This window comes from Myotis daubentonii, chromosome 10 (assembly GCF_963259705.1).
Source record: "Myotis daubentonii chromosome 10, mMyoDau2.1, whole genome shotgun sequence".
In the NCBI taxonomy this organism is placed as follows: Eukaryota; Metazoa; Chordata; class Mammalia; order Chiroptera; family Vespertilionidae; genus Myotis; species Myotis daubentonii.
Genome location: NC_081849.1, coordinates 51133251 through 51155242, shown reverse-complemented (window position 1 = coordinate 51155242; position 21992 = coordinate 51133251). Strand labels below are relative to the sequence as shown.

General features: G+C 40.5%; 1 protein-coding gene across 4 annotated transcripts; it reads right to left on the bottom strand.

Moving 5' to 3' along the window:
- Positions 1-268: 268 nt before the first annotated feature.
- Positions 269-8754, bottom strand: TAC1 (tachykinin precursor 1). Of its 4 annotated transcripts, none has more exons than XM_059656153.1 (6): positions 8562-8753; positions 8073-8204; positions 6950-7046; positions 5730-5789; positions 4161-4214; positions 269-865 (listed from the first exon to the last, which is right to left on the bottom strand). In XM_059656153.1, the coding sequence occupies exons 2-6, from the start codon at positions 8193-8195 to the stop codon at positions 816-818; spliced, it is 384 nt and encodes a 127-aa protein (XP_059512136.1). In that variant the 5' UTR covers positions 8196-8204; positions 8562-8753; the 3' UTR covers positions 269-815. The 4 variants fall into 4 exon arrangements, with proteins under 4 accessions (XP_059512136.1, XP_059512137.1, XP_059512138.1 ...); XM_059656154.1 differs by having other exon boundaries at positions 5730-5756; positions 8562-8747; XM_059656155.1 differs by lacking the exon at positions 4161-4214 and having other exon boundaries at positions 8562-8754.
- Between the last annotated feature and the right edge of the window lie 13238 nt (positions 8755-21992).

Below are 21992 nucleotides of genomic sequence, written 5' to 3'. Positions count from 1 at the left end.
TCTGATCTCCAGCCCTGGTCAGGGCATATGCTGGAGGCAACCAGTCGATGTGTCTCTCTCACATCAATGTTTCTCTCTTTCTGTCTCTCCCTCTCCCTTTCTCTCTCTCTATAAATCAATGAAAAAAATATTCTCTGGTTAACCAAAAAAAAATTTTTTTTAGTAACCTGATGTTTCATTATTTGTCAGCCAGGAAGCTTTGCACATATTTCATCTACTAAAAGAATGGTTATTTGATTTGACCTAAATGTTAATGAAAGAATAGCCATTTCTCAAGATATTTTTTTTATTTAAAATGTCAACTATCACAACACATTACACAATGAAATGATGACCTTAGAATCACATTAAAATGTTTTAAAACATTTCTATATAGTCACAAAGCATAAAACATGCTTCAGGAATACAAATATAATTTTTACATTTTCACCATAAAAACAACAGAGAAGCACAGGCCTATCTGTGAACGTCCTTTCTTTCAGCAGGAGCTGATGTGATTACTTCCAAGAAACAAAAACGATTTCTTTCTTCAGAGACTATATTGTTGACAGGTCTTTACAATTTCATTGAACACTGTGCTTTGTTGAGAAATTACTACTGTTTCTATTTCTGAGGGAATCATCATATTAGAATTATAACACACTTTTACAACACATTTTGGCACAATATGAAAAATAAACACTTTGTTGAGTTTTTAACTCAAAACAATTATTATTATTATTAAATAAATAATTATTCCGCATAGTGCATTTCTCATTTTTTTACCTTTTATTGACTATTGACACAAATGAAGCTCAGTAAACACATTAGGTAGTTTATTTACGTCTTCTTTCATAATTCTGCATCGCATCCCTTTCATAAGCCACTGAGAACAAAGAGAAGAGAAAGGGTTAAGAGGATTCACTGAGGGAATTAAAGTTCAAGGCACACATAATGACTTTTTCAAAACTCATAATGACTACTTCCCTCCATTGAAATATTTCCAAGAGGTTTATTTGCACATCTGCCAATGTTGCCTCAGTTTCTATCCTGACTGGAAGTGACCTAACCACAGAATTAATGGTAACTTTGGTGGTCTGTCAAATACTTGGTTCCCCAAAAGCAAACTTTCACAATACATTGCAGTGTTGATTCTCAGCAGTGTCCTCAAACAGTGGCAGACACCCCGGGTGATTTATAGAAAGGACAGTGCCTAAATTAACCAGGAATAGTCATAGGATGAAAGCAAAATGTGAAACTTATTCTAGGACAGAATCAACAAACTATAAGCCCTGGGCTAAATCCAGCCCACCACCTTTTCTTGTAAATAACATTTTACTAGAACATGGCGCCAGCCATTCATTTATATATTGTCTATGGCCACTTTAGCATCACAATGGCAGATTTGAGTAGTTGTTACAGAGATTGCATGACTCACAAAGTCTAAAATATTTACTGTGTAGCTCTTTACAGAAAAAGTTTACTGGTTCTTGATACAGGGATAACTTAGGTTGTGAGGGTCTCTTCCTGTCTTGGGTGCCTCCCAATGTCCTTGAGACTAAAAACAGCCTCATCGTCTATAGGTAGGGCTTATGTGCCATCTAAATACAACACAGTTTAACTTACCTCCTAGCACCCTAATGTCCTGTGAAAGATTAATCACTGCTTTTAAAAGGATTTACCCTATACCTAACAAGTAATTTAAGTACACTGACTATCTGGACTTAAAAAGGCCAAAATTAAATATAACACATCATAACATAACATAACATAACATAACATAACATAACATAACATAACATAACATAACATAACATATAAATGATGTAATATGATATATTGTATACTAGTACAATTTCAAAGGGGTCTGTAACCACAAAAGGGTAAAGATCAGACTGATACGATCAAAATACTTAAGTATACCTTTCATCATTTTAACTAACACTCTATACCCTTAGATTTACATCATAGAGAACTACTATACTTTTAAAAATTCAGTATGCCCTGTTTCAAATATTACGTTTAAATAGAAATAGCAGAAATCACTGGGAAAGATATGTAGAAGCCCTGGGTGTTACTGCAAACACTTTTCCCAGTGAGAAGGATCTGTGGAGAGAGAAGGGAAGTCCAGTTTCTAGTCATCACTTCCCCTTCAACACGGGGCAAAAGAGCTTTTGCAGCCCACTGTCCTATAAGTGAGGTTAGCAACACACGGATGGTTTTAAGTCAGTCATGTATGCATTTCTGGGGTAGAATAGGCTGAGCCCCAAACTGGGCAGTTCTGCAGGAAGGAAACAGTTCATGTCTCACCCTGGCATGCTCATATGAGGAGGCGGATAACTGACACAGGCTCACTTCCTGGCCAGCTTCAGGTGACATGACTCTGTTCCTCAGAGAAGTGAGGTGAATGCTAACATGAACTAACCAAAGACAGGTCAGTGGGTTAGCTGGAACGTAACAATCTCCTAACTTCAGGCAGAGTTTCTTACCAGGTCCTTGCACCCTCTGAAGCCCTAGGCAAATGTTTGTGTGTCTGAGATGAGGAGGGTTTCTCTGGGAAGGGGGTTTCTAGATTTTTCTAGCTTGTCAAAGGGGTTTGTGACCATAAAAGGCTGTAGAAGCCTATAATAACTTTACTTCAACTGAGTACATGAAAAGATCTCTGATTGAGTGTGGATGACTTTTTTGCCCATTTTTTTCCTTTTATGTTTCTTAACTAAAGTGGAGGAACAAAGATTTATTCATAAATTAATTCTGATTCATTACAGTGATTCTATTTATTATTTATAGTACATTATTACTTTTGGTGCATTTAATCTGTTCTAAATTGTATAGTACCTATATTATTTGTGCAGTTAAGCATGTTCTAAAACTTGTATCAATTCTGGAAATGGAGAGTTGAAGTCTAATATGATTATCATGAAAACCACAGCTATATAAGGACTACTGATACACATTCTAGTGGCTTAAATTTACATTCCATTTCTAAAAGCCAGGAGATAGTGTATATTAATAAAACAGTTTTAACTTTTTTTATTAGGCGGATTGGTAGTATCTTTAAAATTTAACCTTGAGCCAACCCCACACTACTGATGAAGAAATACAAACATAGTCGTCTAAATTTGGAAGGTAGAGAACCAATATAAATACTAGCAGACACCATTTTTGCATGACTCTCCAGAAAAATAAGAATTAAACCAGCACTCCTTAGTTACAGATTTTCTAGAAATTTGAAATATTCTAGATGGATAAGACAGCTGCTGATTACTTTCTAATTCATTATATGATTAGTATTTTAATTCCACTTTTATTCTATGTACAATGAAGAGAATTTGAATAGTTTTCCCAAGGAACCTAAACTAGGGATTGTAAGGCCTGCATGTGCCTAACAACAAATCAGTGTTATGGAAATGCCATAGGGGTTATTTGACCTTGGAAATACGGTGATGAGTGAGTTTTCAGATATAAGCATGTGGCATTTATATAGAAAATAAAAACAAAAGAAAGGAAGCATACAGTCTTTACAGCAAGTGAAAGAGTTGTCCAGAATTAAAATGGGTTTTGAGGAGGATTGTGGCATTCCTTCTTTCTGAGGGCTTTGTAGGCAGGACTGATCGTGTGTATCTCTAGGATGATTTGGTTATGTTCCTTTGTGAAGGCACGGGAATGGACTATAAAACTCTCAAACATCCATTGGGATGTTTTAGAGTTTGAGTTTCTATAACTTCATGAAGAGCAAGTAATTTGTATAAATAAATTTATTTTGTTTCTTTGTTGTTGTGATGCCTTATAAGACTTATAAATTACCTTGGTAACAAGTGAAAATTGGCCTTATTTCCTGCATTCCCCACACCCTTAGTTCAGTAAGGTTAAATGTGGTTTATATGACAGCTATAAGGGAAAGAGTATTATACTTGCCCAAAGATTCAGGATAGGTAATAATTAAGTGGGGCAGACACTGGTAAGGCTGGTGGTTTGAGAGAGATTGATATTGTGGTGATATTAGCTTAGTCAGCTATAAATCCATTCTCAGACTTATTTATGAAAATTAGAATTTTTGTTCACCATAAATACTTATTTTAAGTTCATTATTCCTTTTTAATAATTTGAAAACTATGCCTTAGAAAGAAAATAAGTAGATTTAAAATACTGTCTATTTTCAGTTATGATTTTATACATACCAGAATTTAAAGCTCTTTTGCCCATTAGTCCAATAAAGGCATCTGTTCTATGTCCTGGAAAAATACATTTAGGGGTATTTTAACATGTATATCGTTGAGTAAATAAACTATTATAACTAGTATCAAAAAAAGCAAGCTTCTAAATATATTCTCATATAATAAATATGTGTCTATTTCAAGTTTTGGTGAGACAGAAAAAAATAGGATTCTTAGTAAGTCTTATAAATGACACTAAAACACTAAATGAAAGCACTTTTCTCAATTCTATATCTAAATATTAGCAAGTACCGTTTATTCATATTATATTCTATCTGTTTACATATACAAACTTTTAAATACTGTTGCTATTGAAGCTAGCTTTGATTTTTAGGAAGTTGATTTCACATTTGTGTGACAGGGAAATATCCAAACCTATTTCCTCTTGTTACTGAATATGTTGTATTTCTCAGGAACTGAACCTTAGTTAAGTCAGATCCCTACACCTGATAATCACAAACTTCTCAAAGGTTACTCTTTCTATTTTATTAGATTTTAAATAATACTCCTTTGGAAAAGTATGTCAGTTTTGACATTAATAGAGTGAATTTATTTTCATTACACAGAATTCTGCTGTATATAATTCCCTTGAAAGTCAACTCCTTAGAAAGTAAATATGAATGATTTATTTAGTGTCAAGATGGAGCCTCTGGAAAAGATGACGTTCACTGGAGTGAGAGAATGTCCCTTGGTTTGCTAGTTGAGAATAGGGCTGCTCTCTTAATGTGGCCTACTCTGCCACCCAGGGAACCGAAATCCAAGCTAGCAACTAAGTGCACAGTACAATTAAGATGGACCCCTGGGACTGCCTGTCAACTCTGGTTCCATTAACTGGGAAACTGGGACCTAATGGCCATCGAGTGTCACCATTTTTACCATCGTCACTGCCCTAAGAAATGTCCACTGCGCTTTGATAGATTGAAGTTTCCCATGCAGTTATGGGATAAAAAACCAGCGTTTCTATCTTTACCTTTAGTAAGGATTATCTACTCAGACATTCACTGGAGCCCCTTGGCTGCTGAGTTACCATTATCAGTGACATCATTATGGCATCCAGCATACTCAACTGAGTTAGAAGATATCTATAAGTATTTGGTTTTGGTTTTGTTTTGCAGTGGAAGTGGTGCTTGTGGGGTGTCGAGGGATAGTGTGTGGTGGATTTTTACCCAAGGATTGAAATTCTTAGCTAAACTAACAATTTGTAGGAGTTAAAGGGGTTTTGGGGGGCAGCTTAAAACAACAACGAATATTTATTATCTCACACTGTCTATGGGTCAGAAATTCAGCAGTTTAGCTGGGAGTTAAAGGATTTTTAACCTAATGTATCATTTTGGAAAGTATGATATGTCTAAACCATAGAACTTTAAACAGTCATGTTCTGGATGAAATATAATGTGTCTCTTCCATTCGTATATTGTCTTAATTAAACACATTAATCCCAAACTTACAACAGGAAAAATGATAAGGTATTATATAAAGTGGAATTCAATCAACATTTGTATTTGATAAATGTCAAAATAATTTTGAACTTACTTTTTTTATTGGAGAAATGGGCATGTCCTGTAAGAAAGACAACAATAGGAAATGCCTTACCTTATAAGGGAAAATATAAATTGACGTTTAAAATATGTAACATTTCCTATTCATATACTACCTGAGGAACATAGCAGAAGCACAAATTATTGATAATATAAACAAAATGTTAATAAATAAAAAACAATTTTTAAGTGCTTTTTATGGGTCACAGATTCCAAATCCAGGACTGGGACTCCCGAGGCCTGGTAGTAACTGTTAGGAATGCCACATCTGTTTCCCTATAAGAAGCACATTTTCAACAACATAAACTGATGAAGAAAAATAGATCCAGAGACACAGAAGCATCGAACATACCTTCACGCCTCAGAGGGAAGGCAGGGGAGGGAGGGGGGTAAGAGATCAACCAAAGGACTTGTATGCATGCATATAAGCATAACCAATAGACACAGACAGTAGGGGGGTGAGGGCATGTGCTGGGGAGGTGGGAATGGCGGGGGAGAGGTCAATGGGAGAAAAAAGGAGACATGTGTAATACTTTCAACAATAAAGAATCTTTTTTAAAAAAGCAAATATTCAAGGAGGGCCACCCATTGATGCTCAGAAGAGGAAGAGAGATGCATATACATCTCTTCATTAAACAGGCATAATCAAGAATCTGTGTTTCAGCCCATAAAAGACTTTTTTCACTTTCCTAAATGTGCATTCACAATAGTAAAATAAAGATGTCTAGAAACGTTTACCATAAAGAGCCATTAACAGGGCCACTGGTCTTACAATTGAGGGATCTAATTAGAAACAACTAATTTTTTACAGGGTCCACTGATGATAGATGAATTCAAGGAAACTGAATATTTCTATCAGGAGACGAGGAGCAGTTTATGCTCAGCTTCCATATGCACTAGAGCATCCCCAGTACTACCCCTTGGAGGCCCCGTGCCCACTCCTGCTTTGCCAGTTCGGATCTTTAGTCCAGGGAGCTAAGGTTGGGTCCTGTCCTTGGTGGTTTGGGTCTAACCCTGAGGCGTGCCAGACCTGGATGCCTCCCTCCCTCTGCGGGCACGTGGCCTTGCGCGTGTGAGTGGGTGAGGGAGATTTACCCCTCCTAGGCTGGAAATCTCTACTCAAAGAGCAAAAGAAACTCTGGGCGCTCTGAGAATGAGTGAGCAGACCGGGTGGGGGGCCCGCAGAGACAGAGAGAGGGTGGCTGCCCATCTCACCAGCATCCCGTTTGCCCATCAAGCCGAAGAACTGCTGAGGCTTGGGTCTCCGGGCGATTCTCTGTAGAAGATGCTCAAAGGGCTCAGGCAGCTCCTCCTGGGGGACAGACATACGGACAAACCCGGGTGTAGCAGTCAGTGCGAGGCTCCCCAAAACCCGAGTCATTCCCGCGGCGCGCTCCAGCCTTGGGCGAACCTCAGCGGCAGGACCCCGCCAGCCAGGGCTGGGAAGCCAGCTCCGCAGGGAGAGGAGAGCAGGCCGGGCTTCCCCGGCGCTGGGGCTGTGGGGTCCCGGGCAGGTCGCTCCCTACCTCCACCCCACCCCGCGGCGCTCCTGTCCAGCGCCGCCGCCTCCCCCAGTCCCTGCGCGTTACCAGGAGGTGAAGTCTCCGAGCCCCGCGCTTTCCGCTCTTTGCTCGCAGCCTGGGGACCCTCACTCATCTGCCTCTTGGCCACCTGACTCAGTCTCCTCTCCAGCGGATTAGGAGACTCCTCGTCACCCGAAAGGCACACAGGTGTTGCCGGGGCGGGGCAGGCTGACCGCGCTTTGCGAGCCACCTGCCTGGCGCGACTTGCACTGTTCCCGGGAGGCGCGCTACCTTGCGCCAACATCCTGCGAGCCAGGGACGGGCAAACCTGCGGCTACCTTCTCAGGTCCACAAAGTACATGTCACGGCAGGAAGTTAGCTTTCCATCCACCTCTGTCCCCAGCAGCTCGCCCCTTACCCCGGCTTCTGCCAGGGTCCAGCGTGCCCTCCTCTGCCCCTGCCCAGCGTTTCCAAACGCCTGGTCCTCTCAGCTGGACGAGAGTCCCCGAAATCCCCATTACCCGGGGGTGAAACCTTGTGGGGTGCCCAGCCTGGTGAGGACCCCGGGCTCATCACCGAGGGCATTATTGCTCCAGCGAGTTCCTGAGACCGGCGTGCTGCCCTCGGGAGGAAAGTTGGCGGTGGGCACACCTCGCCCGGGACCTAAGGGTGGCGTCCTATGCATCCTCCCGCAGCCACTGGTCTCACTGGTCGCGGTCGCCGCGCCCGCCAGGCCAACCGGGGCGCTCCCTCGAGGGACTGACAGCTCCCGAGCTCGGGAGGAACCACGAGGACCAGCTGGGTCCGGGACTCACCTTGAGGTGGTCGCTGTCGGACCAGTCGGACCAATAATTCAAACCATCGTCGGCTCCGATTTCTTCTGCCAACAGTTGCGTGGAGACGAGAAATAAGACGGCCAAGGCCAGGAGGATTTTCATGCTGGATTTCTGGGAAGGGCAGGGAGAAGAGATCGTGGAGGGGAAAATGACAGACATTGGGGGCGGCTACCTAAGAAGGGGCAGCAACACTGTCTGCCCCACAACGGAACCAAGATAAAAAGCCTGTACCATTTAGGAAAGAGAATCAGCCCCAAGCTTCTCAAGTCTCCTTCTCCCCGGACCCCAACCCCACCAGCCCCCAATCCACACTTCCAAGCCAGGAGGCTCCGCAGGTGGGAGACATGAAGGACATTGGCAATCGGGCCCGCGTCCCTCCGCTGTCCCCCCACTGCCCCTCGCCCCAGCCGGCCCACTTCGGCGCTTTGCGCGGCGCGGCGAGCCCCCTGGCGGGGCGCAGGCACTTACCGCGGCGGGCAGACCCGCAGACCCGCAGGGACCCTCTGGCCGGTCTGAGCGCACACCCGGCGCTCCGCACTCTCGGTGCCGCGACGGTGGAGGAGGAGGAGGTCGGATGCGCTTTCCGCCCGCCTGGAGCCTCGCAGTATTTATCCGCGGCTTGACGCGCCTCGAGACCCACGTGACCCGCTCCCCACGCGACTTTCTGCTCAATATTTAATTAGCCGCCTCCTCTCCTTGCGCTTGCGTCTGATGGAGAGTTTCCGAGACGGTAACCCGTCGGTGCCCATAATATCTGGACCCAATTGGGTTCGAAATGACGCAATTTCAGGAAAATCGAGATCTCGCCATCCAATCCCCAGCTGCCAGTCTTCCTCCCTCTGCAGATCTGACGCCCCCTCCTCTCCCCTTCTTCCGCACAGGGTTTCATGACACCTGAAATTACTCATCAAAATTGAGCACCGTGACTCATTTCTCGGACTTCCGCGGCAACTTTTCCGTCTCTTGAGATGTCAGGATAAGATGTACTTTTAAGGATGGCCAAGTAACTTCCGGCACTAAGATATTGTCGTTGGAAATCGTGCTAAGAAAGGAGCACTTCAGATAGGGAGGGGGAGGTCCTTGTTTTCTATTTCCACCTGCATGCAGAGTGTCTTAAGTGTTTCTCAGCTGCATCTCTCTCCCTACTCCCACTTCAGCTAGCATACCTGCAGTTCTTCAGCATCACAAAAGGATTTCTAGTGCCATAGTATTCAGACGGTGGAAGCAGATTTATTTTCCATTTTGGAGAATGGAGAATGTAAGCGTGCCATTGCACGTAGAACTTTTATGTTGGTGCCATTTTAGGATCTCTTTTGTTCCAAGGTAGCCAAGACCTCTTTCTTGACACATCCAGGATCAGCGGCTGGAAGAGGATATGTTTGCGCTTCTCTCCTACCCTTTCTTGCTAAGACTAAGAAACCAGCAAGATGGTACAAGGTTTTTACTGGGTACCACTAAAGGGCTCTACAGATCACTCACTTAAGGACTCCATAGATCATTCATAGACTTCTTTGTCTATGAAAACACAGGACATGAAGATGCTAATCAGGTGGTCATTAACCACATGAGACTATTAGCCTAATAACATCTATACAGAAATCACAGCTTTCCTTGCAGACACCTGTCTTTCATCTCTAAATGAATTAAGTGACATTTGTTTCTTGGGTGGAGTTCTTTTCTCCTCTTTACTTAGTATTATATTTTTTAATTAATTGTGATGTTTTTAGTATAATGCATGAAAGAAAAAAATTTTGCAACTTATATAAACCAGTAGTTTTCCCCTCTAATACGGTTGTTCTTTCTTAAATAACCCTGCATTTGGAAATTCCCATGTATCTATTTCTTTTTTGAGGCCTAGCTTCACAACCAGAGGCATTCTAATTTTTGTTTTCGTAACTTTTTATATGGAAAACTAGTGCCCCAGGGCATGGATTCGTGCACATTGAAAGGAAATGTATTAGAAGAAATATTGTAATATTGCTACTTGCCCTTTCTCTATAATAGAAGTGCCAACCAAATTCATGATCAACAATGACAGATTGAAACACACGCAAGTCATTGGTGCCCAGCTAGAGTTTTATACGTATCTCGCATGCGTGAGTCAACATTTATTTTTAAATCACCAGTGTGTGTCATATGTTCCAGCCAATTGGTTGGTTGGACGGTCAGATGGACGTACGGTCAGTCACTTAGCTTTTTATATATATAGACTAGGGGCCCAGTGCACAAAATTCGTGCACTGGGTGTGTGTGGGGAGGGGAGTGTCCCTCAGCCCAGCCTGCTCCCTCTCACATACTGGGAACCCTCAGGCGTTGACCCCCATCACCCTCCAATCGCAGGATCGGCCCCTTGCCCAGGCCTGATGCCTCGGCCAGAGGCGTAGACCCCCCATCACCCTCCGATCGCCTGATCGGCCCCTTGCCCAGGCCTGACGCCTCCGCCAGAGGTGTCAGGCTTGGACAGGGGACCCCCATTTCCCCCTGATCACTGGCTCTGGCCCCCGCCCAGGCCTGAGGCCTCTGGCCCAGGAATCATGCCTGGGCAGGGGACCCCCATCTCCCTCTGATTGCTTGCTCCACCCCCCGCCCAAGCCTGATGCCTCTTACCCAGGCTTCAGGCCTGGGCAAGGGGACCATCATATCCCCCCAATCCCCGGCTCAGCCCCCCGCCCAGGCCAGATGCCTCGGCCAGAGGAGTTGACCCTCATCACCCTCCGATCACCAATCACCGGATCGGCCCCTTGACCAGGCCTGAGGCCTCTGGCAGAGGTGTCAGGCCTGGGCAGGGGACCCCCAGCTCCCCATGGTTGCAGGCTCCGCCCCTGCCCAGGCCTAATGCCTCTGGCTGAGGCGTCCGGCCCGGGCAGCGGGGACCCGCAGCTGCAGCGGCCCCACGATCGTGAGCTCCGCTTTAGGCCCAGGCAAGGGACCCCTAGCTCCCGGGACTGCCAGCTTCGACTGTGCCCAGCTCCCATCTCTGGCTCCACCCCTACTTCCTGCTATCACTGGCCAGGGCGGAAAAGGCACCTTTTTCTCTGATCATGGCTGGGGGGCAGGGCAAAGGCGGCCCCAGGGCCGCCTTTGCCCTGCCCCCCAGCTCTTAGCTCCCCCCTGGGTTTCTGATCACTGTCAGTGGCAGGGGGCTTCTTCCTGCTTTCCCTTTCGCCTCCCTGCATTGTGCCTACATATGCAAATTAACCGCCATCTTGTTGGCAGTTAACTGCCAATCTTAGTTGGCAGTTAACTGCCAATCATAGTTGGCAGTTAACTGCCAATCATAGTTGGCAGTTAACTGCCAATCATAGTTGGCAGTTAATTTGCATGTAGCCCTGATTAGCCAATGAAAAGGGTATCGTCGTACGCCAATTACCATTTTTCTCTTTTATTAGATAGGATTATAAACATACAAAAGTAGAGAGAATCATTCACTTGAAACAGTTTGTGAATTTCACTTGCAAACGCTTCATATTTCCCCTCCACTCAGGTTATTTTGAAGAAAATCCCACACATCATTTCATGCTATAAATATTTCAGCATGTCTATATAAATGATAAGGATTTCTTTAAACACACACACGCAGAACCATGTCATTATTCCACCTAAAGCAACATAATATAATTCCTTACATTAAATATCCAATGTTCAAATATTCCTTGTTTCATAAACCCCTACCCCACACAGTTTACTAGAAGAAATCTGAATTGTAATGAAGTCCATACCCTGCCCTTGGCTCATATATCTCTAAAATCTCCCCTAATCTATATTTTTTCTCTGTCCCACCCTCCCTCCCTATTGCCCCTTACAGTTTATGGCTAAAACTACTCAGTAAAATGTACTACATTCTGGAGTTTGCTGATTGCCTCCTAATGGTTTCTTTTAACTTGTTCCTCTGTCCTATTTCCTGGTAATTGGTATATGGAACATGGAAAGCTTCACCCCATGTGAGTTCAACTTTGCTGACAAGGCTAGTTTACATGTGTCATTAGCAAGCACATGATACCTGGTTGTTTCTCCCTTTGAGATTGATGATCATTTTCTAGATCCATTAATGAATTCATTAGTACTTTCAAAATAATGTTATCCTGATTTTATTTGTTAGGTGGACTATTTCTTGCATATAAAGAGAAACTTTTTTTTTCCCCAACAACTATTTAATTATTTCAAGACATGACACATATAAGAAAGATGGAATATATGCTTGATTACTTCCCTTTACTGATTTTAAAAATAGGTTAGTAAATTAACACATTCAAATATGGTCCTGCCTTCTTCTCCTCCCCTGCTCCCCAATTTTAGGATTATTATGACCTCATGGATTTAAACATATTTGAAGTATTTCAATACTTCAAAGGAAGATAGAAACAGGTCTTCTGACCGATGCTCCAGTTACCCCATTTCTTGGCCAGTGGGTGGCATTTCAATTGGCTCCTGAGACTTTGATATGCTTTAGATAGGCTTTAAAGGCTTTCTTGTTTTTTGGTAGGACAGGACAAGATATTCCAGGTTTAAGCTGTGTACTTTCTGTCTCAAACCTGCAGTTTATACTTAAGGAGCTCTCATTCCCTTTGAATTAGAAATGATAATTATAGATTATAATCTGGGCCTTGTGGGTGCACATTGCTACTGAGTTCTTTGTTTCAAGACCAATGAATAGAGCTGAAAATGTGTGTGTGTGTGTGTGTGTGTGTGTGTAAAATGATGAATGTATACTGACCGTTTCTACTCAAATCTGGACACTATAGGGGTTTTCCTTGACCTCTTCTGTTTTGCATCTTTTTCTAACGTGCCAAAAAATTCTGGTTCCCAGTGACATTAACATGATTATTCACTTGTTTTATCACAATGCCAATTTGACCAACAATATTATTATTAGAAACAGAATTATTATTATTATTATTTTGTTTGCAAGTTTTTTGTTTTTAAGATATGCCACACTTGGTATGTTTAGTCAATTTACTATGTTTTAAAGTCTCTTTAAAAGTTCTTCTCTGCATGGTTATGCTTCCAAGTCTTAGATGCACAGGTTTATTTGCTTATTTTGCTCTCAAATTTTGGGGATTGCTTTTTAACATTAATTTAAATTTATAATTATGTAAAATACATGGTTCTAAGCTCAAATGCTCAAAACATAATGCATTCAAAGTTTAGGAAAATGAGCACTCAAACTTCCTTCCAGCTATCCTTCCCTCACTACCTCCTTGTAGTTATGTGATTGTTTTAACATTATGTGGGTTATAATACTCATATTTAGTTTTTAAAATATATATATATTTTATTGATTTCAGAGAGGAAGGAAGAGGGAGAGATAGAAACATCAATGATGAGAGAGAATCATTGATCAGCTGCCTCCTGCATGCCCTCCACTGGGGATCAAGCCGAGCATATATGCCCTTGATCAGAATTGAACCCAGGACCCTTCAGTCCACAGGCTGACGCTCTATCCACTGAGCCATATTGGCTCGGGCTGACATTTAGTTTTGCTGCCATGCTTTCATTAGTTGTTTACTATTTAAACAGATGTATTGCTCACTACAAGTTCGTTAACTTAGCTTTTCCATTCTTGAGTTTATTTTTAGTTATCTTTTATTTGTCTAGATGGCATTGTAAGCACATTTTTTTCCCTTTAGAGGAAATTGTATTGTGTTCTCTGAGTTCTTTCATGCTTGTGAACATCTGTCAAAGACTTCTAAGCTCAAGAGACGTCTAGGATAGTTATATTTTAAAATTAAATTTCATTTTTCTCAGGACATTATGGACATTGCTCCATTGTCTGTGGAATTGAGTGTTATGGAGAATTCTGAGATGGGACAATTTTTCCCTGTACTTGTATATCTGAGGAATTCTTTCTTTATTCTTGACATTCAGTAGTTTAATTAGGATATGTCTTGCTGATCATTCTTTATCTAATTTTCTTGGAGTGTCATGAACTGTTTTTGTTTTGTTTCTTCATTTTAGGGAAGTTTTATTGTATTATGTCTTTTTTTTGCTTTTTATTTTTATTAAATCTTTATTGTTCAGATTATTACATTTGTTCCTCTTTCCCCCCCCCATAACTCCCCTCCACCCAGTTCCCACCCCACCCTCCTCCCTCACTCCCCACCCACTGTCCTCATCCATAGGTGCACGATTTTTGTCCAGTCTCTTCCCGCATCCCCCACACCCTTTTCCCCACCAAGAATAGTCAGTCCACTCCCTTTCCATGCCCCTGATTCTATTATAATCACCAGTTCATTCTGTTCATCAGATGATTTATTCACTTGATTCTTAGATTCACTTGTTGATAGATGCATATTTGTTGTTCATAATTTGTATCTACCTTTTTCTTCTTCTTCCTCTTCTTAAAGGATACCTTTCAGCATTTCATATAATACTGGTTTGGTGGTGATGAACTCCTTTAGCTTTTCCTTATCTGTGAAGCTCTTTATCTGGCCTTCAATTCTGAATGATAGCTTTGCTGGATAAAGTAATCTTGGTTGTAGGTTCTTGGCATTCATCACTTTGAATATTTCTTGCCACTCCCTTCTGGCCTGCAAAGTTTCTGTTGAGAAATCACCTGACATTCGTATGGGTACTCCCTTGTAGGTAACTGACTTTCTTTCTCTTGCTGCTTTTAAGATTCTCTCTTTGTCTTTTGCTCTTGGCATTTTAATTATGATGTGTCTTGGTGTGGTCCTCTTTGGATTCCTTTTGTGTGGGGTTCTCTGCGCTTCCTGGACTTGTAAGTCTATTTCTTTCACCAGGTAGGGGAAGTTTTCTGTCATTATTTCTTCAAATAGGTTTTCAATATCTTGCTCTCTCTCTTCTTCTGGCACCCCTATAATTCTGATGTTGGTATGCTTGAAGCTGTCCCAGAGTCTCCTTACACTATCTTCGTATTTTTGGATTCTTTTTTCATTTTGCTTTTCTGGTTGGGTGTTTTTTGCTTCTTCGTATTTCAAATTGTTGACTTGATTCTTGCAATCCTCTAGTCTGCTGTTGGGAGTCTGTATAATATTCTTAATTTCAGTCACTGTATGCTTAATTTCTAGTTGGTTCTTTATCACAACATCAAGGGTCTCATTAGATTTCTTGTAGATCTCATTAAGTTTATAGGCAGCTTCTAGAAAATTATTGAAAGACCTTAAAAGTGTGGTTTTTGAACTCTATATCCAGTAGTTTGCTTTCCTCCATTTCTGTCATTTGTGTCCTTTTTCTTTGTCTCTGCATTTGTTATGCTTCCCTGTGTTGATACAGTGGTTTTCTGTGCTAAGTGTCCTCTAGGGCCCAGTGGTTCAGCCTCCCCAATTACCTGAGGAGGACACTCTTGGTGCACCCCCTGTGGTCTTTGTGCACAGTCTTGTTGTAGTTAAGCCTTGATTGTTGTAGGTATCACTGGGAGGAATTGGCCTCCAGGCCAATTGGCTGTGAGATTCAGCTGTGTCTACAGTGGGAGAACTTCTGTGCTGGAGACACCCCTGTGGGGCTAGACTTGCTTCAATGGGGCTTTGGTGCTCACTGGGTCTGCCCCCTGAGTGTGTCCTTTATGGTTCCATGGAGCTGCAAACTGGGTGGTCCCACTCTGACCTCTGGGCTTCCTGGCTCCTGGATCTCTAGGGAGGTGCTAATCTAGCCTTTGCCTGAGGCTATCCAGCAAAAGCCTCCCTACAGGGCTTGGGCGGGGCGGGTCCTATGGGATCAACAGGGCTGGGCTAGCAGTTATGGCTGCTCTCAGTCCTGCCCTCAGAGGCTTTGCTGCTCAATGTCCTGGTAATCGCTGCAAGCCCCTCGGAGAGAAAGCTGCCCTCGAGCTCCAACTGCTGCCAGACAGTCCTGCTTCTCCCGTATGAGTCTGGGTCCCTAGAGACTCGCCCAGAACTGGAGCTCAGAGCCTGAGAACGACAACCTCGCCCTCAGCCGCCAGCCCACTCCGCACTCACCTCTGCACCTTAGTATTTTACTTCCGCACTGCGCCTCCTCTGAGTCTCAGTATGCTTTTCTCTTTCCTTCTTGTTGTAGAATTTCCACTCAGCCAGCCTTCCTGTAGTTCTGGGTGAAGTCCGTTCCATCTTTTAGTTGTATTTTTGAAGTGGTTGTGTGAGGCAGCAATCTCCGGTGTTTACCTATGCTGCCATCTTGGTTTCTCCTCTGTATTATGTCTTTAAACATTTCTTTGGAGTAGAAATTCCACTTCAAGAAAATTATGGTCTTTTTCTTTGAATAATAATATATTTTCCCATATATACATAAATATTGTAATATGTATATCTTATGTCCATAATATTCTTCCAAGTTGCTTTAATTTTTTGCCCTTTTAACTCTTTCTCTTCATGTCAGTAATTCATTTTTGTCTATTCTGTATCTTGCTGTTTCTAATCTAATGCTTGCTATTTGCCAAGCAAATATAGGTATGGGAATACGGAGATGAATGACATATAATACATGCTATTACAGAGGAGTGAACATTGTATTATGGGAGCATGGAATGAGATTTCCCTAGATGAGAAGTGGTGGCATAGGAGGCATTCCAGGGAGAGGGAACTGCTTAAGCAAAGGCAAAGAGGTACAGATATACACTGCTATCCACTGAAGAAACTGGAACCAAGGTGGTAAATGTTGGAAGGGACAGGGACTGGGTGGTGTAAAACAAAATTAAGTCAACTGATATCAACTGTTTTTTCAGTCGAAACATCAGTAAATTCTGTGCTTGCTTAGGCAGCACATATACTAAACATCAGCAAATCCTATTAGCAAGCAAAAATAACTTGATCTGAAAGAAAAGAAAAGCTCACAGCTATTGTTTTTCATTTAGTCCCTGGTGTTCTTGAATCAAAGAATTAGTTTGGTGGGTTTTGAACTACTTATGTATAGTCAAGATAACAGCCTTTAAAAATATTTTATTAAATGTTTTCCTTCCATTGCATCTGAGTAGCAATTAAAGTATTCACATTGTATATATTTGCCAAAAGACTGAAATTAATCTCCTTATTCAACATGACTCTGCAGTCCTAAAACAATAAGTCAGACTAATAAGTCTACTGAAAATACTCCTAATCAAATATCAGTTCGGCTAAACTGGACCCTGAAAGGTCAAAAATCCAATTAAAATTAGGTACAGTCAGTCCAATTGTTTTAACAAAATGCCAAGTTTGTAACACGTCATAGGAACACCAGTTAAAAATCAAGTAATAAATCATTTAGACTAGATTAATGATGAGAATGTTCACATTTAGATTCATCTGATACCCTAAAATAGGGAAGTATATATTTCAAAGTCAAACTGAGAAAGCCAGTTGTGGAGCCATACCTTATTCATTTTTTCCTCTAGGCAGTAGTTTAAATAGTTAATGTATCAGGCAATTGACTTTGAACTCTTTGCCAGCTGAAAGTGTAGTCTATACTGGACCCTTTCCTTCCTGATTACCTCAGGCCTGTGAACACTTTGCCATTTGTCATCAACAGCCCCTCTGCTGACAATGCTTTCATTAATATCTGTAATAAATGGGTTTTGAGCTTAGACTATCTGCACCCAGGGTCCATGCCACTAGCTCTTACCCATCATGTTATCTGTATGGCTGTAGAGTTGATATCATGAATGTGCTGAGTGTTTGGGTAGGAGGTGTCTAAGGGAACTAACCATCTATTCCTATTTTCTAAGTCTTATTATCAGAATCAAATCAAGTCATTATAAAATTCATTATTTGTGTTTTATTGCTCCTATTTTCTGTAAAAATTTCATCACAGGTATACGGTATAATGACTTCAACTTTAATTGGGAGTTTGGGTATGAAATATGTTTTTAATATAAGACATTGCTTATGAGTACTATATACATTTTTATCAAATAACTAGTATGGTATGTAGTTTATTGTGATCTTAGTGTTCCTTACATAAAATACTATGAGATTTGCCTGGCCGGCCTGGCTCAGTGATTGAGGGTCAACCTATGAACTAGGAGGTCATGGTTCGATTCCTGGTCAGGGCACATGCCCAGGTTTCCGTTTCGATCCCCAGTGTGGAGCATGCAGGAGGTAGCCAATTAATGATTCTCTCTCATCATTGATGTTTATATATCTCTCTCCCTCTCCCTTCCTTTCTAAAAGCAATAAAAATATATTAAAAAATAAAATATAATACTATGAGATTTATTTCTTTTATAATTCAGTGTATCTCCCCTGCAACACTGATAAATCTCCTTATATCAGCTGGGAGCTATATAATCCATCATTTTCACCTCTTTCCCTAATTTTCATTTTACTTATCTTGACTGTCAAAGAACTAAGCTAATTTTTAGATTCAGTTGTGCTAACTTTCTAGTCTAGTCCAATTATTCAACATTTTCCTTTAAAATTTGGCTTTTTTAATGCTTTTTAATTTTTAAAAATCCTCATCAGAGGATATGTTTTTTTAAATTGATTTTAGAGGGGAAGAAGGGATCGGGGGGAGGAGGGGAATATTGATGTGAAAGGGAAACATTGATAGGTTGCCTCCCATATGTGCACCCTGACTGGGGATTGAACTCTCAACCTAGGTATGTGCCCTAACCAGGAATTGAACCTGCAACCTTTTGGTATATGGGACAACATTTCAACCAACTGAGCTACCTGGCTTGGGCTTTTCTAATGTTGAAATATTTAAAATTATTTTGTATCATTTATATTTATTTATTATAAACAGCCTCAAATTATATGTATGTATATCTCTCTCCAACTGAAAGACCTATTGAGTTTACATGTCTTACCATTTCTAATACTAACAACCCTGGACCAAGTCTTTATTATCTGTTTCTATGTGATTTTAATAATTTATTAAAAATTTTCCCTGACTTCTAACATATCTCTAACTTACCCAATGCAATGCAGTTTAGAGCACAACTCTGATTACAATATTCTGCTCTTCAAAACTTCAGTAATTTCCTATTTTTCACTAAAACAAATATAACCTCCTTAGCTCATTACTTATTAAATGTAATTTCCTTGCATTGCTTCTGCATGCCACTAAGGAGTTCACATTGTATGTATTTGCCAAAAGACTGAAGGTAATCTCTTTATTCAACATGACTCTGCAGTCTTAAAACAATAAGCCAGACTAATACTATTAATTCCCTAATATGGACTCAACCTAACTTTTTAGACTTTCCTCCCTCTGATCTTCATCTTTGAAAAGTGTAACTTAGTCCAACTTGACTACCTATGGTTAACCTAGATGCTCTGGCCAGAAACATGAGCTGAAGTGAATTTTCTCCTGTCTTTCCTCATCGTGCTGAGATGAGAATACCCTTCCTGTGACCTGCCCTTGTGGAACCCTCTTTGCCATTTAATCTAGTTTCATGAATGGATTTCACACAGTAGTCCTTGTGTCGCCTTTTTTGTCTTGAGTTGCTGTGACAGTGCATTTACCTGGGGAGAATAAAGTGGAAGTCCAGAGGAATGCTTCCTTTATAAAATAACTGATAGAAAAAGGGAAACTATGAAGATTCTTTAGTCAAAGCCATACAATAAAATCAAACCGTATTTCTTAGAGATAATTTTCTTATTAATAATAGGGAAACAGTAAACTTTAAAAACAATAAGAAATACATATATAGATAAATGTTTAGCATACATATAAATTCCCTAATACGATATATTTTTAGTAATGAAATATCATTATCAATGCTTCTTGAGCTTCTACCCTGATCTTCCCATTTAGACAGAAGAGGAAACAAACTTTACCATTAAGGATTGCAGAGTTGATCAGAACAATTTCATGGGAAGATTCCAGAAATGTTTAATTGCTTTATAATCATATGTCAGTTTTTATACTGACAATTTTAATGTGCTAGGAGCACATTAAATAAGGTGAATTAATTAATTTATGAGTTGTGAAATCTTAAGACTCAATCAATCTCTGAAAGGAACAATAGCAAGGAGTACATGAAGAAAAGTATGCCAAGATACTCTGGTAAAATAACTGGTGTAAATTTCAGTAAAAATGGGAATGAAGAGAGAGGGAGGCATGATTAAAAGTTGTTAGTGGGAAGTTTTGCCCAAGACCTGATTTATAAGTTGGGAGAAAGCCTGGGAGACTTCCCTAAACCTTGATAATGGTTTTCATAGCCTGTAACAGAATTTAAAAGAAATCAGTTCTTATCTCGGAGAATATCTAGTATTATATGTTTGTGATCATCTTCAAAGTTTAAGGGAAAACTGAAGCCACTAATGCATAAGCCATGGAGAAGTCTGGTATTTCAGTTTTGATGCTTATTCTATAAACAGGAAGTAAGAAACTGTGCAGCCTTCCACTCTGCTTGATGTATATAGTTCATGAATTGCTGTTAGAGATGTATAAAAATCAGTCATAAAGCTACCCAAGTCATAGGGTTATCCTGGATGCAATTAGTTGGAGTGATAATTTATATAAAATAATAACTTATTATTCTACATTTGTGTTAGGCATAAGAAGAATCAATAGAATTATGGGTAAATGGATTTTTAATCATAAGGAAGTAATATAAGTAAAGGTCCAACTGAATTCAAGAGACCTGGCATTGATTTGTCTGAAATAGGCAAATGGCATTACCAGTAACTAGGAATTCAGAGAAACATTTAAAAGTTTATTGCCAGTCTCTTCCATTTACTTCATTTTGGATTCTTCTATCATCTTTCTAGGGTATCAATTAGAAGAAGACTTCTGGGAGCAGGAAGTCCAGTTATGTCCGGTCTTTAAAATTTGTTCCATTCAACTTGTTCTACAAACATCTCTTAAGTATGTACTAAGCATACAGAAGAAAAATCACTTCAATTACTCTATCAATTCTGGTTTAATGGGCTATTGCTATTTTTAGCCTACAATGCATAGGCGTTTTAAAACTTTGAGATTCATAGGTGACTAATACATATGTACTTAGCATCAATTAGAGGTTGTAAGAATATAGATAGTGGAATGAAACACAGATGCTTCAGTAACAGGGACCTGGTTTATAGGCTTTTTAAAGTCATATACTAACTGCTTGATCTTGGGAATATAACTTAACATCAGATTGTGTGTGTGTGTGTGTGTGTGTGTGTGTGTGTACTTAATATACCTACATTGTAAGGTTTTTATGATGCTAATGTGAAATCATATAACACACATAGTAATTAGCCTTGAAAATGATAGGCAGTAAATTGCAATCATGATTATAACATTGTTATTCACTCTAAATGTAGTATTCAAGTGTTTTGAGGGAATTGTAATACTTCACTGAGAGACAGACCTTGGTAAGGAGGATATTGCCAGGGATGAAATTCGCTTACTCAAAACTAAATTTCTGTAAAGCATATTCAATGTACCTTTAATTTTCTTATTACATATATAAGCTTGCAGTACTGGCCTATATTTTATGAATACAGGCTTTCTAAGTTTAGATAACATAATTAAGGTATAGTTCACTTTAAACAAACTGGGATGTAGGAAGCAACAGTATCAACTGCCCAAAGAAGCTGGGCCATATAAGAATATCAAGAATAGTGACAATAATAGTTATTTTTATTGAGTGCTTACAAATCACCAGGTCTATGCTGTCTTATTTAATTATTGCAGTACCCTATAGCATGAATATTATTCTCTAAGTCTATTGCCAAGGCAACTGAAGCATTGAGAAATTAATTTGATCTGAGCTCACAAAGAGACTAGATGAAGGAGACAGGATCTGTTTAGGGACATTAGATGCTCTACAAGACACCACCTTCCCAGACTCTGGGACTACAGCAAAACTGTACTGTTATATTGTCAGTCATGATTTATCTTTGCATCAACATCATTTCTTGTCTCTGAGAATGTAGAATCACGAAGAAGTGATGCATGGGTGTGAAGCTGGGTCCTTTGGCATTTTTTTCAACATGTTCAAACTTTTTATTTGCATACTTTTAAAACGTGTGCATTCCAATATTAAAATCATTGG